Source organism: Macrobrachium rosenbergii, chromosome 11 (genome assembly GCF_040412425.1).
Source record: "Macrobrachium rosenbergii isolate ZJJX-2024 chromosome 11, ASM4041242v1, whole genome shotgun sequence".
Taxonomy (NCBI): Eukaryota; Metazoa; Arthropoda; class Malacostraca; order Decapoda; family Palaemonidae; genus Macrobrachium; species Macrobrachium rosenbergii.
In genome coordinates this window covers 43,665,053-43,689,917 of record NC_089751.1, presented here as the reverse complement: position 1 = coordinate 43,689,917, position 24,865 = coordinate 43,665,053, and the positions used below count along the sequence as shown (strand labels likewise).

Here is a 24,865-nt window from a genome sequence, read left to right as displayed (position 1 = left end):
TAATGGAGATTACACGGATGATTGGGGAGGTTCGCTGTAAAACAACGCACATTTGTCAGTTCTTTTTCCTGGGTTTCTAGAGGAATTCGCGCTGCAAGAGCAATGCCATACCAAGAGAGCAGAAACCATTGGCCCCAACGGAAAGGCAAACCCTTCTGTAAAAAGAGGAGCGAGTCAATGTCGTTCATTCAATAACCAGCATAAAAGCAAATGACTGCTTTCCTGTGGTTTGCATGAGGGAGGAGGAGGAGGAGGAGGGAGAGAAAGAGGAAGAGGAGGGGGAGGAGGAGTAGGAGTTGGGTGCGGTGTTTGTTGAAGAAATTGCGGCAGAGGTGAAGACAGTGCTGCCGTCGAGGGTGAGGATGCTGGAGTTGTCGGTGATTAAACAAGGCTCTTTAGTATTGTCGACTTGGTGGTGAAGGAAGTCGTTGTTGTCAAGAAAACGTGAGCGTGCGCTGATCTGACTCCAACGCTTTGGAAAAACGCTACTGCAAGCATTGACGTCGCCAGTGTCAAAACTTATAACTGCTGGAAAAAAAATACTTCGGCCCACGGCAGAAAATGTCTGGTAATATTTATTTACTATGCATTTGTTTTCTTTGCTTTTGAATGGCATGTGGGCAAGGTAATATTAGAAGAACAATTATCTACTTAAGGAGCAATATGGTTAAGTGATCGTCTCTTTGTGATTAACGGTAGGTAATTAGATACATAGAATAGATTAGCGAGTGAAGAGGACAAGAAAATCTATGGGAAAAAGGCCTTAACAGGCGTTTAGAATTAATGGCAATCCTCTAACAACAAAAACAGGTGAATTTGAGATAATTTTGCAAAGGAAATGCAGCTATAACGTCTATATAACACGTGCTCTTGTGTTTATATATAATATATGAATAATAGCAATATGGAAGAGAATAAGCATGGAGGTAAAGTATAAGGAAAGAAAAGGGCTGCAGCTGGGGACCAAAGTGATGCTGCAAAAATTACACGGAATATTCATGTTGTTGAACTGTCTGCATGAAGAGGCTTTGATGCGAGTAATGTTAAAAGCCTCAAGTACTGATAAATTCATGTTGAGTTTTAGGCCTAACTGTTATTTTTTGTTTTAACTTTTTGATATGTTTCCTAAAAATCTTGCCTGCCAAGTTCCCTGTGACCCCAGTATACGTGCGTGCCTGAGCAAGTGCGCTCGCGAACGCACACACACGCACATACACATGCGCACGCGTACATACACTAACACACACACACACACACATATATATATATACATATGTATATATATATATATATATATATATATATATATATATATATATATATATATATATAATGTGTGTCACTCTTTTACCATTACCCTGTTTTTCTTGACAGAGATTTCTTCAAAATAAGAAAAAACCGGAAAAGAATTCGCTATCGCCTTTGACATGTAACTGCTGAATCAAGGAAGAAAATATCCTGTTCAGAAAACTTTCACAACTTCACATAACTACACAGAAGGATCTCCAGTCGTGTATCAATACTTCTGCATGTACTCCAGTGCTTCTTGGATCCTAAACCTTTCTCAATTCTCTCCACATAACCAAACCATTTTAATATATTCTAATCCATTTTTCCAATTATGCTGATCTACGAGTATATACTGTATTCCTTTCCATCTATGTTTCCCACCCTTTCAACGTTTCTTACTCTAAGTTACCACCCAGTAGGCTATCTCAACAGTTTCTACGTATTTCTTTCAAATACATTCTCCTTCGCTTCACTTTCATAAAGGAGAGTTGGCTCAACAACCTTTTCATTCATTCTACCTTTTACTTCCATTGACATTCCAGTTTGCCATCCATACTGACATTCCTTCAAGGGTTCAGTTTACCTCTATATCTCAATTTCAGCTTTATCTTCTTACAAAAGCTTTCACATTCTATTTCATTCTCCTTAGGTCAATTTCGTTATCAGTGATTAACATATCATTCATTGCCCGATTTACTATCCATTTTCTTTTGAAACCACTTTACAGCTACGTTTCTTGTAATTTCCGTGACGCGTCTCATTAACTCGACCCATCCGAATATCAAATAGTCATGGACACAACGCCCACTCTTGTTTTAGACTCACCTTTTAGTAAAAACCAGTCATTCTCGAGTCTGCACATTCCAACGTAAATTTCAATCTGATTGTCAAAAACGTTTTTACAAAATAAATCCTCAGCCCTCTCAACTTTGGTGTATACAATTTTTTTTCATAAGATTTCATGAGATAAGTGGCATTAACAGCAAATGGTACGTCTCCTGACATAGGACAAATTTAAGGGTATTTTTCGAATTAAGCTCTTGCATAAATAAGTTAGTGAAATGAAATAATGATCAAAATGGGTGAATACCTCTGGTTTATAATACTGGTATGATTTTCAATTGCTTAGTGTCAGACTTAAGAACTGATTTTCCGTTGCCAATTAATCAATTAACGGAAATATCCGCCAGTTATACTTAGTATAAAAACAGCAAAAAATGCAGTTTTACAGCTAATGGGAACAGTTGAAGTGATCAAAATTAGCACTGCAGAGAACTAGATAATTTTCATGATTATATTTTTGTTAAAGAACAACAGTAACAAATCCATAACAACGATAACGAAAATTATGACCACAATTATCACTCATTTGCTCGCCATTCAGTTTCATCTGCACAAACACAAAACACTTGCAACTGAGTTCTCATTTTACCGAAAAAGGACATCGAAAAGAAAAAAAATGGACGAGAAAGGTGAATGACACAACAGCACAAACTGTTGTCCTCTTTGCTTACCAAATGAGCGCTTTTCTTGCCCGTGAATTAGGATGATTTTCGCCTCCTTTATTTTCCTGATTGTAGGATAATTTTTCCAAAAATTACCGAGAGAGAGATTCCCCAACCTTTCAGGAAAGGTCTGTTATGTGCCAATGGCCACACCGTGAGTTTTTTGTTGTGAACGGAAACCTGACATGATTTATTCGCTCACCGATCTATTGCGGCATCAGGCGCACGCTGGTGACTAGTCGACAACAATTTCGATGGAGGTGATTTAAAGCCAAACCCACCGGGATGAAAATCCTCAAAGTTACTGGGACTGTGCCCTAGCAAGGACTACTGTTTTCTTTCTAATCCTTTCTCTGCTTTCGCCAAAAATTCAAGAAGTGTATACTGTAAAAAACGAAAAGCAGTAATACGTTTGATAAATAATTCTGGGGTAGTACATGTTAAAGAAATCTTGAAACTAAAATGGATAATCGATAATAAACTAAAATTTTGGTGCGAGAACAAAATTACAGAATCAAAAGGATATTTTTATGGGTAACTCAGTCAAGTCTAAAATGGAAGCTAACAAATTCCCCTCGGAAGTGCTCATAAAACACAAGACTATGTTTTAATAAAAATTAAAATCTTTAGCCGACAAAGAATAAGGTTCCCTCCACAGGAGCTTCGAAGTTGAAGCTGATAGCACACAAAGCCAGCTTTAAAAAAAAACAAAAAAAAGTATTTCTCTACAAACTCCGGATTTTCTTTCTCTGAGGGAAGCTTGTACCCTGACTTTTTGCGGTAATACCGTGTAAGCCTTTCATCTGGTCTGTTTACCACTTCTGAAACGGCAACAGTAAAAGTTAGGTTAGGTCAAGGAGAGACTTTTACTTCTCAAGTGTGGTATAGGTTATCTTTCAGATCGATTGATGCCGGGACAAAGGCAGACACTAATACCGGACAAGTAATGAAAAAATATAACCGTCCTTTTAATAATAGGTCAAGGCCAGTGAACTCTTACACAGAAAGCCAGAGACATCGCGTGCAGTTTCAAGCACGCCACATCAAAGGCTGAATGGGATTTTAATTGAAGCGTCAAATCTCTTACGATGCCATTTAGAGGCAGCTGGGATTGTCATCGTCGCTAGCTCCGAGCACCCATTGACATCATCGTCTCTCCTCGTGACGTCATTCGAGTAACTACGGCATTATTACATAAGAATTGAAGACCGTAGAATTATCAATTAGTCTGTATAAACAAAGATGATATCCGGTTACAGCACGAGGGAAGTGGGACGACTCTCTCTCTGAGACTCTGAATGCAGATAATTTCTTAGAGCAAGCACATGCACGCACACAGCCAATCCCGCCCCTCCCATTCCACACACACACACACACACACACACACACACACACACATATATATATATATATATATATATATATATATATATATATATATATATATATATATATATATATATTATATGAATATGTGTATGCATGTATTTACGTTTGCAGGTGTACTAGTGTATGCATCCAGAAGTGCACTATCATAAAAGTAGTCAGATGTGTATACAAAGGCTGCAAAAGTGGTTTCACACGGTCCATTTTATTTGGAATTGCGTGATGAGGTGGCACCAATACAGCCACAGCAAGAGTAGGAACGAGTCCACATTGATTGAATCATTAGCTACAGTAAACTAGCCCTTTGTTCCTTCAGGAGGGAGTCTTAAATGGGTTTAACCGGGGAATACATTAAATGCCCCCATTTTGTCAATTCATCAATTCAAATGTTATCAATAGTGAATACATGTTTGTCTTCAGCAGGTTTGGTAACCTCTGTGGACATACGAATAGATGAATCTCAAATTGAGCTGTTGCTGATTTTCAAAAGTTTTCTAAAGGAAGCATTCTTGCCTTGAATGTGTTATTCAGTGCAACATCTATTTTGATGAGACTCAGGTCTGTCGTCAGTATTAGCTATTTTGAGTCAGGCTCTACAGAATATTTTTGGTGTGTTACAGATGACCTGAGTACATGTTCAGCGCCGTCGTAAATTGCTTGAATTAAGCGTAAAATATCAAGAGAATATGGCATAGTCATATCTTTACAGAACCATTTAATATTGTAAAGGTTAAGAAAAGTGCTTGAGGAGTAGGCTAATAAACAAAAACATGAACGTAACGGAAGCATATAATTTCATTAAAGTCTTGATCTAGGCTAATTCTCTTGGATATTTAATAGTTACCGAACATGATGTTGGAAAAAAAGAATTATGCTAGAAAGAGATTAATGTAAATCAGAGACCGGCTGTGGCAGTGACAGCCAAGAATGTCACGAGGGGGGAAAAATATTATGTAAAAGGTCATAAGGAGGTGGAATTATATAGTAAATTCTGTTGTAAGGCTTTGACTTGTAGTTGAAAGCTTTATCAGAAAGCGGAAATTGTGCAAGGACGAAGGACGAATGGATGTAATGATCAATTAATTCATCTGTAAAAGGTGATAGGTGATAGATGATGATTATGTAGTCATTTTAAGAGCAACGTATTAATCCCCAATATATTGAGAGGAGAATATGGATGGGACAGTGTCACAGGTGACTGAAGGATCATTGGGGAAATGAAAATAAGGACGGCTGAAAGCTCTTGATAAAATGAATAGAGATATGACATAGAATGTCGTTTAATGAAAGTATTTACTCACTTATAAAACAGAAATGAACTTTCCAGATGAATATGAAAATGGGAACGTGCCCATTCTGGTATACATCAGGCCTCAGTCTAGGGAACATTGCGCTTTCATATACCTGATTAATTCTATGGATGGGGTAGTTCCTCGTTGGACGAGTCGTTGGAGTTTTCGATTAGCATTCTGCTAGGCCCGAGTTCGAGTCTCCGGCCGGCCAATGAAGAATTAGAGGAATTTATTTCTGGTGACAGAAATTCATTTCTCGCTATAATGTGGTTCGGATTCCACAATAAGCTGTAGGTCCGTTGCTAGGTAACCAATTGGTTCTTAGCCACGTAAAATAGGCCTAATCCTTCGGGCCAGCCCTAGGAAAGCTGTTAATCAGATCAGTGGTCTGGTTAAACTAAGGTATACTTAACTTTCTATGGATGGGGTAATGAAAGAAGTTACAATAAAAAAGGCGAAAGTCGGCACAGGTTTACAAGATAAGAAAATGACTGCAAACAGAGTGTGTGACAGATGTTTCGAGATGATACCTTATATATTAGTGGTAGTGAGAAGCTGTATTTGTAACGAGGGGTGAAGAGAAGTAATAAAACGTGGTGATAGTAAAATGAAGCAAGGATGATAGAGTAGCGAATGTTAGAGCGGATGGAGAGAGAATGGAAGTCGTCGGCTCATGTAGACACTCGGGAGTCAATGTAAGAATGTGAGAATAGAGCATTCATTAACAAAATGAGCCAAGGAGTGTAACTGAAGCTCTGCAAAATTTGTACAAGGAAGATTTCAAGACAGCGAGTGTTGTAGTGTAGGACTAGGTTGTTGAGCCCATTCTGATTCATGGTAGTATGTGTGTGTGTGTGTGTGTGTGTGTGTGTGTGTAAGTGTGGCAGTGCAAAAGTTAAGTATATCATACCTTAGTTTAACCAGACCACTGAGCTGATTAACAGCGCTCCTAGGGCTGGCCCGAAGGATTAGATTTATTTTACGTGGCTAAGAACCAATTGGTTACCTAGCTACTGGACCTACAGCTTATTGTGGAATCCGAACCACATTATAGCGAGAAATGAATTTCTATCACCAGAAATAAATTCCTCTAATTCTTCATTGGCCGGTCGGAGAATCGAACGCGGGACCAGCAGAGTGCTAGCTGAGAACGATACCCTCCCGGCCAATGAAGAACATAGAAAATTAATGGTGGACCAATATAAGTGGAATTATCTAAACTGAACGTGAATGTCATCTACACATTTCTCACCGAATTGGCAAGAAATGTGTAGATTGCAAAAATTTGATAAAAAGATTAAGATAGGCCGTTTTGTTTTGTAAAAAGGCAGTTTAAAAAGGCGTCATTCGGAACTCAAAAGAGCAACAAAGGAGAACTCGAAAGAGCTGCGTCTCTTATGTGGTGGAATATTAAAGCGAAAGGTCTTTGATATTCAGGAAATGAAAGACCGCGTGCATGCGAAAAGTGAATGACACTTTGAACACACAGTGTTTGACACACCATCGATGATACTCCGGTGTAGACGCAGGAGTGTAATGCGAATCTGAATCAATGGAAATTTTATGCCGGGTTCAATCTTGATCCACCAACTGATGCATGAGTGTGGCTGTTTATGCCACTTTTCTTCTCCCTGTTTCAAGTTCCTCTAAAAAAAAAAAATCTTACTCGTTAGTAAGATTCTTTTGCATATTTCCAGTTCGAAATACAACGAAAATAACACATTCCCCTCTTTCCTAGAATAAACACACCCCATGTGCACTTCCAATATTCTTGAAAGCTCTGGAATAAACCGAAGGAAGCACATTTATCTGAGGAAATCACTACAGAGAGGAAGGTCTCAAAATCTGTGCCACCTACGTAACATTATCTATGAAAGCATTTTATAGTAAAATAACGGCTTTGCCACGATGATTACATAGTACAGCTTCCTTTGCCACTTCTTGTGGAGAATATAATGATCTTAAGTGACAAATTGCTTGAGTGTTTCTCTTGTTCACTATTAAACTGTGTAAAGAAATAAAAATAATGTTGCATTTACTTAAGGAAATCCTAGTTGGGATTACGCATAGAAACTTATTCGCCATATTTATGAGTATATTTTAGCGTTATATTCACCCGAAGGACAATAAATAAAATGATCTAAACAGCCCGAATTTAGCGCATTCACGGGAAATAGCATTCAAAGTCTTACCCAAATACAGTGAGGAAAGCAAAATATCCAGTATGCCAATGTGTTAACAATCTGCTAGTGTTATAAAACGTACAACCTGCCGACCAAATTAAGAAAAATTACGGGACTTGAAACCAAGACAGAAACTGAAGCTGTCAGAGAAAAATTCCTGCGGGATCAGTCATGACAATATAGTCCACAACACACACAAAACACCGACCCATCGTTTCCTCTGAGCGAATCATTCAAAAGATTCAATTTCGTATCCCCTCTATCATTTTACACTCCATCATTACCAAAAATAAGCCTCTCCAGATTCGATCCATAACTATTTTATATATATATCGTACAACATTCTGCCAACATTCTTGACCTTTCACCAACTAGATCTTCATTCCATCTGCATGAATATCAAACAGCCATGGGGGTATCACACGCCCTTGTCTCACTTTTAAGGTAAAGTTAAAGTCTTCCCGGGTCTCTGTAGGCTCATAGGGCAAGCGCTGAACTCCTGTTTCTTAGGGCGACAGCCAGCACAGGTCCCAATGCCTATGACACCTGGCCAGTGTGTCGCTAGGCCCACTGTTTAACTCCGCAGCCCGACTTTTACACGATCCCAATTCGCTCTTCCTAATTCTGCACATCTTACCCTATTATTTTCGTCTAACAAGCTACCATCATATCCAACTTTCTCACCATAGACCCATCAGCTATCATGCATTTTTCTCCTCTGTATCAGAGTCACTAGCATTCAAAATGTTGTATTTGCTCTCATTAATGCAGCGCTAGCGCAGGGTAAAGGGCAGGAGACCTCCTGCCTCCGGCCATCAGATGATTTTCTCACCATGCACACCGGTGAGAATACACCTTTAATTCAGTCACCCTACAGAGGCAGAAGTTGTGGTGGTCTTTGCTTAAAAGGGAAGAGGATCTTACCATTGAAGGGGTATTTCCACCCACCGGGGGTCCGAAACCCCTACTAGCGGTGCATCATATACAGTAGTGCCCGAAATCACATTAAGGAAATCATTTGCCTGTTTACCGTGCTCAAGTATCATTTTTCTGGTACGTAAAAAACATCTGTTCCACGCGAATGTGGTTTTGCGGTCGTCCAAGTAAATAAAGCTTTTTATAAAGGGAGGTGAAAGAAAAGACACCAAAAACCTACAAATTTTGGTTTAAGCACACCCCCGCCACCCGCCCCCAACTACAATAATATATAATAAAATAGAATAAGGGGCTATGTGCCTCACATAGCAATATACATAATGAAGTCCAGGAAACACTTAAGTATTAGGCGGGTGTGGTAACAAAACCCAAACATGAGGATTAATGCGAAAGAAGACCAACGAAAATTTTTATAAAGTGGAAAATAAAAAAAAAAATATTCTTTTATGGTATCACTTGGCACTCCTTCCATAACGGCACCAACGACTTTTTTTTTTAATCATTTTTATGTTATATTTGTATCCGCCGACATATTGCTACATAAACCTATCAAGATAAGGGAACCTGGCATCCAAGAGATATGATAACTAAAGACAAATAAAATGTTTGCATAACGAAAAGATATAATTATAATGAAAAAAGGGCAATAAAGATATGATGCCGACAACAATAACTACAGTGTGGTAGTGTGGTTTACAACGCATTGATGAAACGAAATTAAGACATAAGGAATGATGGAATGCAACTCAAGACGAATAACAACAACAGCAATAACAACAATAACGACCTAACGTCACTGACTCAATTTTGGATAGCCGAGTGAAGCATAAACAGCACTATTTCGCATGGGGGGGATTTTGAGAGTTGCCCTGTTTGGATGATGCCAAGCAAAGTCACGAAATGCTGTAGGGTGGAATTGTTGACAATGTGTTTGAGTCTAGCCCTTGTTTGAGAACGCTTGAGATTCCAGAACACCTAGCAGAGGCACGAGTTTGCTCACGTATGAATTACAGGCCGTTCGCCCAACTCCAGCCTACAATGACAAGGACTTTTTACGCGCTGAAAGACAAAATCCTGATATCCTAAATTCACTAGTTAAACTTGCGGGGCATTCTATTCCTCCATAAACTCGCCACCCCCTCCCCCCAACGGCCCGACCTCCGGGGGCCTCACCTAAAAAAAAAAATTAAAGTTAAACGGTCTAACTACGAAACATTCAAGTTACGAAAGCGAGATGAGCCCTCTTTAAACAAGAGAATGTCGATGTTACTGCGATGGATCCTAAAATATGACGAGGAACTGAGTTCAAAACGCTTTATTTGTCAAGTTTTGTATTTTATCCTCAAAACTAATCGACATTTTGCTCAGTAATATAATGGTTATCAGTATTTTCTTATTTATGAAATAAATTAAAATATAAATATCTGGCATTTCCAAAAAAGGAGCAAGTTTAAATACGCAAATATCTAGTGTTTTCAAATAAAGAACAATTTCAAATTCTAGTGAGAAAAAAAGAATACTGAACCAAGAATTAAATATTGTCTTATGGGTTTTGACACACATGGCGATAAAAAAAAAATATGAAATAGGAATAATCAGAGACTCCAGAAGGTCAATACAAATTAAAGGAACCAAGATGCAACAAAGACATCAGAAAAATACCTTTTGGGGTTAGAAGAGCCCGAACTTTCGATTAGCTGCACAGAACAACATTTATGCGCACCTGGGATTATTTAAGAAGAAACTAAAGATAGCACCATTAGACAACAGTTACAACTTAGTAACAGTCAGTCATGGAAATAACTGGCAAATGCAAAGGAGCATAGGATCTGTCTAATGAACCGAGAGTCGATAGGAAAGCTTCCAAAATTATCCGGGAAAGCTTCCAAAATTATCCGGGAAGATGGAAGATATCTCGCTCTCAGGTATGGCCTACACACACACACACACACACACAGAGAGAGAGACAGAGAGAGAGAGAGAGAGAGAGAGAGAAAGAGAGAGAGAGAGAGAGAGAACCCCAAACAAAAATATAATACTGACATGCATAGAAGTCCTTAAGTGTGTCGCGTTATTTCGTAGCGAACCTAAGACAATGTGATATATATATGATAGGAAGCGAAAAATAAAATGTGGATCCCAGGGTTTCTCGTCACAAATAGCTGCCTAACTAAGGTCGTGGTAGCTAGGTATCGCCGGTGACCTGCCACAGCATTACCTCAAGTTTATATATCTCTTAAGGCTTGGACAGACTGTCCTTACTTAGCCATTTGCCTTGCTTCCCCAGGTCGTACGTAGGCAGAGAGAGGTTTTAGGCACAGATCATAATGTACCAATGATAGGTCCCAGTGACATTGTGAGCAAGTACAATGCCCTGTCCCTCGCCTCAGGTGCTCATTAGCAACCTTTAAACATTAATAAGCCATTAAACTATTGATTATTGCTGCGGCTGGGAAAGGAGTGAAGTCATTAAACTGAACCAATCCAGCTTCAGGCTTGGCTTGATTTATACAAGTGACGAAGAAACAGAGAAACGATGCGTAATCTGCATAATTTTCTTAACGACTCGGCAGGAATTTACTCATAAATTAGGACCGGAAATAAAAAAAAAAAAATTGTAGTTATCGGCTTTCACGTTTTATGAGCTTTCTGTTTTGTTACTGATCCTCTTCCAGATTAATTTCGACAGGGCTCCAAGTAATTTCGGCAACAGTATGAGAACGAGAATGGAAACAAATGACGGAGTACTATATTCTAATAAAACTGACGGCTAATGAATAACATCAATTTTTCGCCAAGCCAATGCATTAGCCCGGCGGCCGAACGATAAAAACTGTGGAAATTTTAACTGTGGATTTACAGAACAGAAAAACATATTTATCGGAAGGCAGGAGAATCGGTAATGATACTGTGAATTAATTTCAGGCCAAATGTATAAATCATATACTTTTACCGACTTTTTATTATGTTTCTTAGGCATTTTTGACTGTTATTGTTCGTGCAGACCACTGTTTTTGTATCCTCTTTACCCCATATTATGGGGTCATCGGAGGAACTGGGGTTTTCGCGTTGGATAAAACCAAAAGTTCTGTGAATTGCGCCCACAAGATAAACAGCCAAAAAGTATATGGTTTAATCAGTTTTAATCAATTAATATCCCATATATATATATATATATATATATATATATATATATATATATATATATATATATATATATATATATATATATATATATATATATATATATATATATATATATATATATATATATATATATATATATATATATATATATATATATATATATATATATATGTATGTCTTTACTGTAATAACAACAGTATAATATGAAGATAAAAGGCCCATAAAACACCGTATGAACGTTTCAACCATATATTTCGAGCACTTCCTTCTGTTTGTAAACAGAGGGTTTTGTTTCCTTTGTAAATTTCACATCTTCCCCCTTTATTTGTGTGGGTCACTATTCATATCTTCCTTTTGCGTTAACCGAATTACTACTCGTTACTTCACTTACGATTCAACTTCTATCTGATAATTGTTGTAAGCTCCTGGTAAAATGAAATTCACTCTGTAGGAAACATTGAATTGTTTTAAGCTCCTGCTAAAATGAAATTCACTCTGTAGGAAACATTGAATTGTTGTAAGCTCCTGGTAAAATGAAATTCACTCTGCAGGAAACATTGAATTGTTGTAAGCTCCTGGTAAAATGAAATTCACTCTGTAGGAAACACTGAATTGTTGTAAGTTCCTGGTAAAATGAAATTCACTCTGTAGGAAACATTGAATTGTTTTAAGCTCCTGCTAAAATGAAATTCACTCTGTAGGAAACACTGAATTGTTGTAAGCTCCTGGTAAAATGAAATTCACTCTGCAGGAAACATTGAATTGTTGTAAGCTCCTGGTAAAATGAAATTCACTCTGTAGGAAACACTGAATTGTTGTAAGTTCCTGGTAAAATGAAATTCACTCTGTAGGAAACATTGAATTGTTGTAAGTTCCTGGTAAAATGAAATTCACTCTGTAGGAAACATTGAATTGTTGTAAGCTCCTGGTAAAATGAAATTTCTGTAGGAAACACTGAATTGTTGTAAGTTCCTGGTAAAATGAAATTCACTCTGTAGGAAACATTGAATTGTTGTAAGCTCCTGGTAAAATGAAATTCACTCTGTAGGAAACATTGAATTGTTGTAAGCTCCTGGTAAAATGAAATTCACTCTGTAGGAAACATTGAATTGTTGTAAGCTCCTGGTAAAATGAAATTCACTCTGTAGGAAACATTGAATTGTTGTAAGCTCCTGGTAAAATGAATTTCACTCTGTAGGAAACATTGAATTGTTGTAAGCTCCTGGTAAAATGAAATTCACTCTGTAGGAAACATTGAATTGTTGTAAGCTCCTGGTAAAATGAATTTCACTCTGTAGGAAACATTGAATTGTTGTAAGCTCCTGGTAAAATGAAATTCACTCTGTAGGAAACATTGAATTGTTGTAAACTCCTGGTAAAATGAAATTCACTCTGTAGGAAACATTGAATTGTTGTAAGCTCCTGGTAAAATGAAATTCACTCTGTAGGAAACATTGAATTGTTGTAAGCTCCTGGTAAAATGAATTTCACTCTGTAGGAAACATTGAATTGTTGTAAGCTCCTGGTAAAATGAAATTCATTCTGTAGGAAACACTGGAGAAAATTAAAGTGTGTTAGGTAATCTACAAGAGGAAAAGTTAGGTCCACAATATTCTTTCGAGTTTCACTACTCTTCATTTTAAGCGTTCTGTGTTCGTCTGTGTTAGAATTAATAATGTTTATGGAATTGAAGTTGCTCTAGCCAAAAAAAAAAAATCAATAAATAAATAAAAAAACGATTCGGGCTGCTTGTGCTTTTCCTGCTCTTATTTGGAAACCCTTATGCAGCATCATCGATAAATGTCATTGGAAAGTCACTGTATATCAACATTTGCTTTATTCTAACAGCTTCGTTATGATAATATTCCCCATGGCTTCAAATCTGATATCTGCTATGCAACAGTGTTTTAACTACCTGGACAAATCCTGGTCGAATTTACTTAATCTCCAGGATTGCTAGACTTGGCATAACTATAGAAATTTTTGAAGAGCAGTTGTAGACCTTCAAGGGAGGAGAGTATTCTTGTTTAAAACTGAACTTTTTCAGGTTCAGAGATGCTCTGGGAACCCCGGGGATGCTGCGGGATGAGTCTCAGGACCGGAAGTCTTTGTCTTGGGTCGCTAGTCCTGGTAAGTGTGAAGAGTTTCGCTTAGTTGTCATTCTTAAACTCTGATTTTGATTTTAAAAGCTTTCTGTTGATGCCGCATATACGTGCCTGTACAAATCAGCTCTACACACACAGACGCACACATATATTAATATATATATATATATATATATATATATATATATATATATATATATATATATGTATTTATATATATATATATATATATATATATATATATTATATATATATATATATATTTATATATTTATATATATCATATATAAATGTATATTTATATATATTAAGAATCAACTGGTCAATCTTCACCAGATACGCAGGTAATTTTGATAACCACAATACCCTCTTAATTTCTCGATTTCTTCGAACTTCGGAAACGCCTGTCACTGGTAAGCCTTAATCCCAATAAAGAGAGAAATTATGATATTCTGACACCCGGGAGAGATTCGAACTCGCATCGGGGTATCAGAACGAGGCAACCTTAACTTCCTGACCATAAATAAAGGTATATAGAGGTCTTTTCACGCTTATGTGTACATATATCTGTCGGATTCAGATCCATTTCATAGAGCTGAAATAAACCCGCCTTCACCATCATAGCCAAGTAATTAGTCGTCCATTGGCTTTTACGCTGACATACAGATTTAGAATCTACCGGCGGCCAACCTTTGCTACGTACATATATAATTTTTATAACTACAATGATCTCTTAACTTATCGATTTCTTCACATTTTGCCGACGCGTTGCAAACATCTGTATCTGGTAAAGACTGACAGGTAGATTTATTATATATATATATATATATATATATATATATATATATATATATATATATATATATATATATATATATATATATAAGGAGAGCTATAATAAAGCTCTAAAATGTGGAAAATAAAGGCCTTATTTTATTTTCCACATTTTAGTTTTTATGGGCTCCTTATATTTGATGGAATCCTGCTGTAACAGAAAATATTCACAGTCATATATATATATATATATATATATATATATATATATATATATATACAGTATATATATACCATATATACACACCAACAAGGTAGGCAAATAAATGAAGAACGTTACATTTTATGATATTCTGTAGGACGCCATTAACCAATAAAGCCATTAGCTTTAGAGTAAAGGTAACTGGCTCGTTCCTGTTCATTATTCTCTCTCTCTCTCTCTCTCTCTCTCTCTCTCTCTCTCTCTCTCTCTCTGCACTGAAGAGCCTGAATCTCTTAAACTTTCTTCATTGTAATTCTTGTAAAGGCATGAAAATGATAATGAACTTGATTCATTTCCTCTTAACGATATTGTTACAATGCCAAGTACTCACAGTCATATTTATAATATATCTTTTAATGTTCATCACCCCAGGATTCCGTATCCAATATTATATTTACACTATATCTATATATATATATATATATATATATATATATATATATATAGAATATACACACACACACACACACACATGTTTATATATATATATATATATATATATATATATATATATATATATATATATATATATATATATATATATATATGTATATATATTTTTTATTCGTTTTCCTTCACAACTCTTTTTTCTGGCATTAAATAGATTCCGTATCCTATATTGATTTATATAATATATATATACATATATATTATATATATACTCGTATATAAACACATGTATATGTATGCAAATGTTTAAATATATATACATAGTATGTACACAGATATATATGTGTATATAAACATTTAAAGCCACAGCGTTTTCCTTACACCAAACCTAAAATTCTTCTTTTGGTATTGAACATATCCGAAATTCGTTCTGCTTACAATTTTCGGGTTTTCTTCCCATACAGTTGAACTTCCTATGACCACAATCATATTCCCCTTTCAACTCATCTCCAACCTTTTTTTATGCGACGCCTTCCGACCCCTCGGAGAAATGTGATCGTGTTACCAATATCTTTCATTTCTCCTCCCGGACCGCTGTCACTTTCAGAAATGCCAGTCCTCCACCTCCTTTGTGTAGGTTTTCACTCTTCAGGGTCTTTCTTGACACGCCCCCCCCCCGTCCCCCTTTTTTTCAGCGGAATACGCGGTTGTGATCTCTGGTGAGGGTATCTGGTTCTTCTTCAAGTTGTCAAGTTTCTTTTCGCGCTCACCTATCCAGCTATTATTGTCCTTCGTCTACGAGGAAATATAAGAATGGGAATAAGGAGAAAGAGGATTCTCCTAATCTAATATTCTTATTTCTTATGGTCTTCGAATCTGAGTTTCTGTTAAATTTTGTTTTTGTTGGAGAAATAATCTTACTCTCATTCAGCAACCACAATTATAACTTTTTTACTATTAAAACATCTCCTTTTGAACTAATCCCTAAATTTCTTAGTAAGTCCTGATGAGAAGAAATTTTAGCTAATATATGCTCATACTTTTGTGCAAACTTCTTCACATATACAGTTTCTGACAAAGAAGTTCGTCCTGGATCTAGTTATAAGATAATGGGGTTATGTTAATTTGTTATGTTAATTTATATATATACATATATATATATAGAAATTAATATATATATATATATATATATATATATATATATATTTATATATACATATATATATGTATATATATAAATAAATATATATATGTATATATATACATATATATATGTATACAAATATATATAAATATATAGGCCTATACATATATATATTTATATATATGTATATATATATATTATATATACATACATATATCTATATATTTATATCTATCTATATATATACACACACACACACACATTATATATATATATATATATATATATATATATATATATATATATATATATATATATATATATATAGTCATGCAATCATAACAAATCTCAGAATTTAAATCATGTTTGAACATCAGATTCTTTGCATCATTTGATAATTGAAACAATGATGACAATGTTGTCTATGTTGTCTGTGACGATTAAACACCTGCCCCTCTGGGATTCTGAAAATCTCTGTCAGTACCCCCTCTCTTGATTTTACACCTGCGTACTCGAGTAAAAGGTCGTGCGTGCACATGAGGCACGAGAACAAGGAAGTAGGAATTCTGATATTTGCAGCAGATCGTAAATGAGTTGTGGCACATGACAGATGGACTAATTTAGTGGCTTCGTGTTTGACATGTCTATTGCAATTGAATAATCTTTGTATACCTTTAGGATACTGTATCTCTCTCTCTCTCTCTCTTTCTCTCTGAAATTTTGAAGTCAAATTTTGGTAATGCAATATATCTTTATCATCCAGACTTCATCGGATCGTAAGCGAACTACTCTGCTTTTCACAAGTTTTTTTTTTTTTTGTAACTAAATCTTGAATTATTCCCGTCATTCAAAATGACAATGTTTTTTATAATTCTCCTTTACTACAGAAATCCCCCAGTCATCAAAGGAAACTAAACGCATATTTCAATCTGTACTTTGCAAATCTCCATGAGAAAATGCAAGGGTAACAAATGCCTCAGTTACACAGTAACGGCGGCTTGTGCTTGCTTCCAAACATCAGCTGTGAAGCCCTCTGAAAAGTATTGCACGGCAACAGCTGTTTTGCACGTGGAAACACCTTCCCAAGACAGATGAATCTTGCATTGTTTGCAACATTAGTGGCTGCAGTGTAGTTAAGGTTATGCCTGCAGGCGTCAATGTCGTTTTGCATTTATGAAAAAAGATCAACGAACTCCGCTGACTGTGTTAGCGGTATAAGTATTTATTCATCTTTTCACTGGACTTGCACCGGTTTATTTCAGCCCTTGTAAATGGTTATTACCTTATTTGCTTAATTATGGGTTTATCAGTGATTATGGTTTCTGGGAAATTATTTCATTTGACACTTTGATCTCAAGTCAACATCTATACCTCTATACGCTTTAGAGGGACTCTGTGGCACAACTTCTGCTCTACTTATTCAGAACGAAGGGGAAATTTTAAAAGAATTCCCTGGCGCGCTTTATATCAAAACGTATTCAATTTATTCCCCTTTCTGGTGAAAAAGAGTTGATTATGACTCAAAAAAGTGTTTCTTTGCAACAAATATAAAATAAGAAAAAAATGCGCCGAAGTTTCTTAGGCGTAATCGAGTTTTCTGGGCAGCCGCTACAGCGTAAAATCAAGGTCACCGAAAACAGATCTGTCTTTTGGTGGTCTCGGTGTAATGCTGAATGAGCCGCGGCCCATGAAACTTTAACTACGGCCTGATGGTGGCCTATTCTATATCGTTGCCAGAAGCACGATTATGGCTAACTTTAACCTTAAATAAAATAATACCTACTGAGGCTAGAGGGCTGCAATTTGGTATGTTTGATGATTGAAGGGTGGATGATCAACATACCAATTTGCAGCCTTCTAGCCTTAGTAGTTTTTTAAGATCAGAGGGCGGACAGAAAAAGTGCGGACGGACAGACAAAGCCGGCACAATAGTTTTCTTTTCAGAAAACTAAAAATGGGCGGCAAGGGAAAAATACGAGTACGAGTCCTTTCCTTTGTGTTTTTCATATTTATTGTCAGAACATTCTAACGATGAAATCTAGCTGAATCTATATGTTTGTGGCAGTCTTGGCATTCAAATGTAAATTATAAAAAGGGAAGTAAATTCAAGAATCTTCCCTGGCTAATGTCAAAATTATTTTCCTTCGTGAACTGAATATTTGCTGACTCAAGTTCGTTCCTTAAATCTGCCACAAGTAGCTAAAACAGACGACTTTTTTCCAGTGTACTCTGCTAAGTACCCGTGTAAATGCTCCGGTTTATTTGTTACTGACGGAATCTGACAGAAAATGCTTAGATGGGGATATTATACACGATGTCATGGTTACTTGACGGACTAACTAATTTAAATTGATTTCTCTTGTGAATACACTTTTGACTTCAAACCCTTCAAAAACGTTGGAAATATTTTCTAAATTATGGGGATACGAGGGGCTGAAGCTTTTGGCACTTGTTACCTTTATCGAAAACAGGGTCAAAAGTATTTTTAGTTAATTTTAAACATTATGTAAAAATCCTCATAGATGACATTATCACTTTTCCATTGTCACTGATTTTGAGAAATTCTTTGTGCATGTATTTCGGGGGAGCAATTCCTAAAGAGCTTCGGTATAAATTGATGGGAACATCGACCTTGTAACTCGAACATAATGGTCTGAACAACAATGTAATGTTTATGTATATAATGTAAATGTATAAACAAGAAGAGACTAGGCAGTCATCTATTGTAGGTAACTGCGACAAATTCAAAGGATGAACTGTTTTATTAAAGTTACCAACAATTCACGTCACAAATGGAAATGTTATTAACATCAGCTGGGGAAACTGGACATAAATTTTTGTCTCTATGAGTAGAATAGGCAATTGTCGTTATCTCCCCTTATTGCAAATTCCAGCTGAACAATGCGACCCTCATATACTGTATATACAGAATAACAAGCATTTGTCATTATTCAGCTAAAATCACCCGACAGGGTGATTTTAGCTGAATAGTGACAAATGACCCGACAGGGACAAACAAACACGTATATCCTGGCGCTAAGAGCAGTGAATAGCTGAACGTTACCACTGAGTCTCATACCGAATAAGAAAATCATAAACTTGACCACCACTAAATTAACACTGATGATTCTGTAGACTGCTTTCTTAAAAAGTTGGAGGTCATTCAACCATGTGACCTGGTAGACCCAAACCAAAGAAAGGAATTCCTTTCCTTTCATAATGCCTTATTACTCAAAGACAGCGAATCTTCCATAGTTACTCGGCTTTTAACATTTGTTGTACACATGCACGAGAACACACACACATACATATACATATATATTGTATGTTATTTATATATATATATATATATATATATATATATATATATATATATATATATATATATATATATATATATATTATAAAATTCACGTCAGAGGGTGAGTGAAGACCGGGACTTTGAACAAGTACTTTCGTAGTGTATTCTCCAAGTGCGAACTTAAAAACGTAGAATAAACTATGACAGTGCTCGTTCAAAGCCCCCGGTTTTCACTCACCTTCTGACGTGGATTTTATATATATATATATATATATATATATATATATATATATATATATATATATATATATATATATATATATATATATATATATATAATGTATATGTATATATAGGTAGCTCTAGAGGAAAACAACGGTTAATGCCACAATTACACTTCAACCGTTGAATCATACTGCTTTAGGCTATACCATCTACAGCATTCATTTCTAGGTAATTCTCGCCTTCTCCCTCCTAACACTTCATGCCTATATATAAATTTCACTAACCTTCCGTCTCCCGTTTTTTCCACATTACCAAAACATCTCAACATACTCCTGTATTCTTTCACCGACTAATATTTTTACTAATTTTTCAACATATATACATACTTCTTGCCCCTCTGATTTATCGTACACCACACAGACTATGCAAAATATAATGTCAGTAACTTCAACATTTTTTTTTTTCTCATTAACTTTCAGCATCGACACTTCGCTTCCAAAAGAAAATTGGCTCAACTAATATTTCATTACTTTTCTACTTCGCTTCCACAAGCAATCCAAGGCTCCTCTAAGTCTTTTGCTTGAACTGCATTACCTTTGTCCATTTTCAGACTAACTCCTTCTCTCATCCTATTGTCTGTTATATTCACCCCCCCAACACTTATATTATTCAATCACTGCGATTCATTCGCCATGGCACTAATAATCGTTGTTCCATCTTCCTCATTTCCTTTTACCCTCATAACCTTACTCTTGATCTTGCTTGCTTTCACCTCTTGTAAGTGCTGTCAAACTCTCTTATACTAGTTTCCGCAGTTTCTCTTCATTATGCAGGATCTATATTATATCTTCTGTAAATATTAACCAAGTTATACAAATTCCTTATGTAGGAGTTCCATCCATGATTCAATCTCCTGATGCTGATTATATATATATATATATATATATATATATATATATATATATATATATATATATATATATATAAATATATATATATATATATATATATATATATATATATATATATGTATGTATATATATATATATATATATATATATATATATATATGTATATATATATATAAATATATATATATATATATATATGTGTGTATATAATATATATATATATATATATATATATATATATATATATATGTAGCCTATATATGTTTGTGCGTGCCTGAGTATGTACTGTATGTATTAAAATCTCACAGTCGTACAAACAAGAATAAGCCTTGCATCCACAATTTGGGTACATACTTTATTTATACAAATGCATGCACCTGTAAGTTTATATATATATATATATATATATATATATATATATATATATATATATATATATATATATATATAATAATATTATATACTGACTGTACATACTGCTCCGCTTTCATATATGCAACAAAGAACGCCTGATTATTATTATTAACGTTACAAAAAATGCAATATCTACCAACGTAGTCTAACATTTATTTCCATTCTCTTTCCCACTGGCTGTCAGCCTAAGAAACTGGAGATCAGCGCCTGCCCTATGAGCCTACAGAAGCCCGGGAGGACTTTAACTAACTTTTTTTAACTCTTTCCCTAAGGTTGGCGCCCTTCTGAGTCTTGCTATGACTGCAGAGGGCATCTTCACATACGACTTCAGCTTCGAAGTGGTTCGGTTCTGCAACAAAAATGTCCACTGGGAACAAGACAGGTGTCAGGTTATCACAAAATACACAGGTAACAGAAACTGGAGTTTCTCATGTATCAAGTTAACTGTAGGCAACCAAGGGATAATCTGGAGAAAAATCACTCCCTAACCTCTAAATAAACTTGATGACGAGACAATATTTGGCTGGATTATTTAAGGTTACGTTTGTGCTACCATTACTAGGTAAAGGGTAACGTGAGTTTAGTTACCGTTATCATCTTCATGTTTTCCATTACCACCTCATAAGGGCTAACTTCCACTGTTATTGCTGTTCATGTCATCTTAAATGAGTCTTTGATATTAGAATTTTTTATGCTTTGAAAGTCATCACCATATGTAAGCGTATTTTAGCTTAAAATTGTATATATTCAAGTTACCTACTTTTTCCCTGGCTGGTAGAATGCAAAACAATACCCGTTATCTACTAAAATTTCTTGTTTCCTTGAAGAGAAGAACATCAAGTTTCCACATCTATATTCACCTTCCTCCTTAAGAATGCAGGAGAATAAATCGTCTTTTTCCCGTTAATTTTGTCTACTTGCGTTATGACTGGGTCCTGGATAGTGGGGGAAAATCGTATTCTATTTTACTATGATCAACTGCTACCTTTCACTTTTTTTTCCCGTGAGCAACATTACCATTTTGTATCCCATTACTCTTCCCTACTTTTTTGCCGAGTACTAGAGTTCGTCCTGCATAAGCATAGGTTCCTACCTTACTTTTTTCCTACAAGAATTAGAAAGCAGGCAAACTTAAATCTAATCGCACTGGATATAAATAATGCGTAAACAACCATCCAAAAGAGTAAGTTTACTACATACAGAGGTAAAAGGGTTTAAGGTGTTGCCCAGATGAACTGGATATAAAAATAAAAAAATATAAAGTTTAAATATTCAGCACTGGATCTTGGTAGTCGACGTCAATAAAACGATAAGCAAAGAAATTATTACTTCAAACTCACCCATTTTTGTTAATGTAAAATAAGTTTTTCCAATAAAATCGCAATGAACAATTTTTGGTGATTATATGTCTGTACATCATGGTAATTATCATAAGCAGATATACTGAATTTTCTGACTGTTTTTATTGCCACCAGGTCTGACCATTGTGAGTCTTCATGTGATTATCAACATCGCAGAGGCTGTGTTTAGCAGCATGCTAATCCACGGCATAAGGAAGGTAAGTTCAATCTTTTGGGATATTATAAACGTGGGCATTCTCATCCAAAAATATATGGAAGAGGATAAATTAATTTGTATGATTCCTAATCTTTTATAATAGCCAACACAAGTGGACTCTTTTGGGTTGTCTTAGCATATTGAAGCTTGTTTCCGCCGATTGCACTGTATTGTTTGCGGATATTTACTTTCCCTTCCTGCAAGGAAAAGCTAAATTATCATTTGTCTTAGAATAATTCTTGATCAACACTCCTCTGTCGTAATTATGTGGTTTTGATAATAATTGATTTATGCGTAGTAATTTGGTAATCATTTAGTCTCAGCAGTTTTGGCCCATTCGTATATTTCCTTTTCTTCCCGTTCATGAGCAAACGCACAGTTTAAACACTAATGAAACTCTATTGCTTGCAGAACAAAACACGGTTGATGGTACCCCTGATGGTGCTTTGCGTGTCACAAATTGTATTACTGATAATGGTTTCCATGCTACCATTGGCTGTCCTGGCTTACATTCACAGCTGGGAGGTTTTCCTGGTAGCTGCAGGCCTCTTTGGAAGCATCATTTTTGTGGAAACCTATTTTGTCCTGGTCCTACGAGCCTACTGGTTGGAGGTAAGATATTAAAGGAATCGCTCTTCTTAGCAGTAATAGGCGGAAAGATAAGAATTTACTTGATCAGTATTTAGAACTGAAAGACTAAACATTAAATTCCTACAATTCCAAGGAAGCTAAATGAAATGTGAATGAAGTGACAAATTTCAGATGAGTGTGAATCATCTCTATTATGAAGCATATGGGTAACAATGGAACCTAATATTGTATAATACGGTTATAACTTTTTATATGTAATGAACTGCTTATTCCCTCCAAGACCACTGATCGAATAAGAGTATTCTACGAACAATAAACTACAATGTTTATTTTCTTCAGTGCTAAGTAGATAAATTAAACTATCGTAGAGTGCCTGTTAGCATGGTATCGAGACGACAGTGAGGGAGACTAAAAAGTAGCAATGATAAGATTTAGTCTCTGAAGTGAAGTATACTAAAACAGATTAATTTGTTTCAGGTTAAAAGGAACAAAGCCCAGGTCCATCTTCGCTTGGAAGAAGAGGAAGATGATTTCCCCAAATGCATCGAAGAGGGGAAGAACATTGAGTCAAAAATTATCGATATCTAGTATTAACTCTTGGTTCCTTTGAAAGAAAAGAATTGTGGGAAATTCGCAACTGACGTTCTCAGCATATCAACAATATTCATGTTCCATGTATGGCGGGTTACGATAGAAGAGATTATGTAGAGCGGCTTTTACGTTTTATAGTTTGGATATGTCTTTATCTACCCACAGGATTCACTGATACAACTGATAACACGGAAAAATATATGATTGCATGTTTAATTTATTGTTAGGAAATCAACAAAGCCTGTATTTTTTTATTCCGTGTAACGGCCCCTCTCTGCTGAGAACACCCTAACATTTAGAAAAGGGGGTAAAACTGTTTACGAACTTTGAAGATCATTAATTTGGGGTCATTGCTGTCAATGCGCTACTATAGATATCAAGGAGAAATTAAAATCATGCTCATAAAATAAGAAGATTAATCCCCTCGATGTAGCCTCGTTCTCTGAAGGCTTGTGCCTACTCGTTAGTTAAAATAATGATTACATTGTGATATATATATATATATATATATATATATATATATATATATATATATATATATATATAAGTATATATACATATATATAATAAATTCACTACTGTATATACTTTAGACATACATACGTATGTAACTACATTTTAAGTGTGGGAGATATATATATATATATATATATATATATATATATATATATATATATATATATATATATATATATATAAATATATTTATGCATGTATACATACATACATATATATATATACACATGAACTGTGCGTGCGTTTGTACGTAGGTGCGAGTGCTCTTGGTTATATATCGCACGTATGATGACAAGATGTTATCAATAGATAAAGGCCTTCAGTGATTTTCATTATGGAACGAAT

The 24,865-nt window shown here is 35.5% G+C and overlaps 1 protein-coding gene across 1 annotated transcript; it reads left to right on the top strand.

Moving 5' to 3' along the window:
* Positions 1–268: 268 nt before the first annotated feature.
* Positions 269–24,411, top strand: LOC136843586 (uncharacterized). Its single transcript, XM_067112090.1, has 6 exons — positions 269–568; positions 13,787–13,869; positions 21,538–21,673; positions 22,741–22,823; positions 23,234–23,434; positions 23,891–24,411. Exons 1-6 carry the CDS (start codon positions 562–564, stop codon positions 23,999–24,001), a joined length of 621 nt encoding a protein of 206 aa, XP_066968191.1. The 5' UTR covers positions 269–561; the 3' UTR covers positions 24,002–24,411.
* Positions 24,412–24,865: the final 454 nt, after the last annotated feature.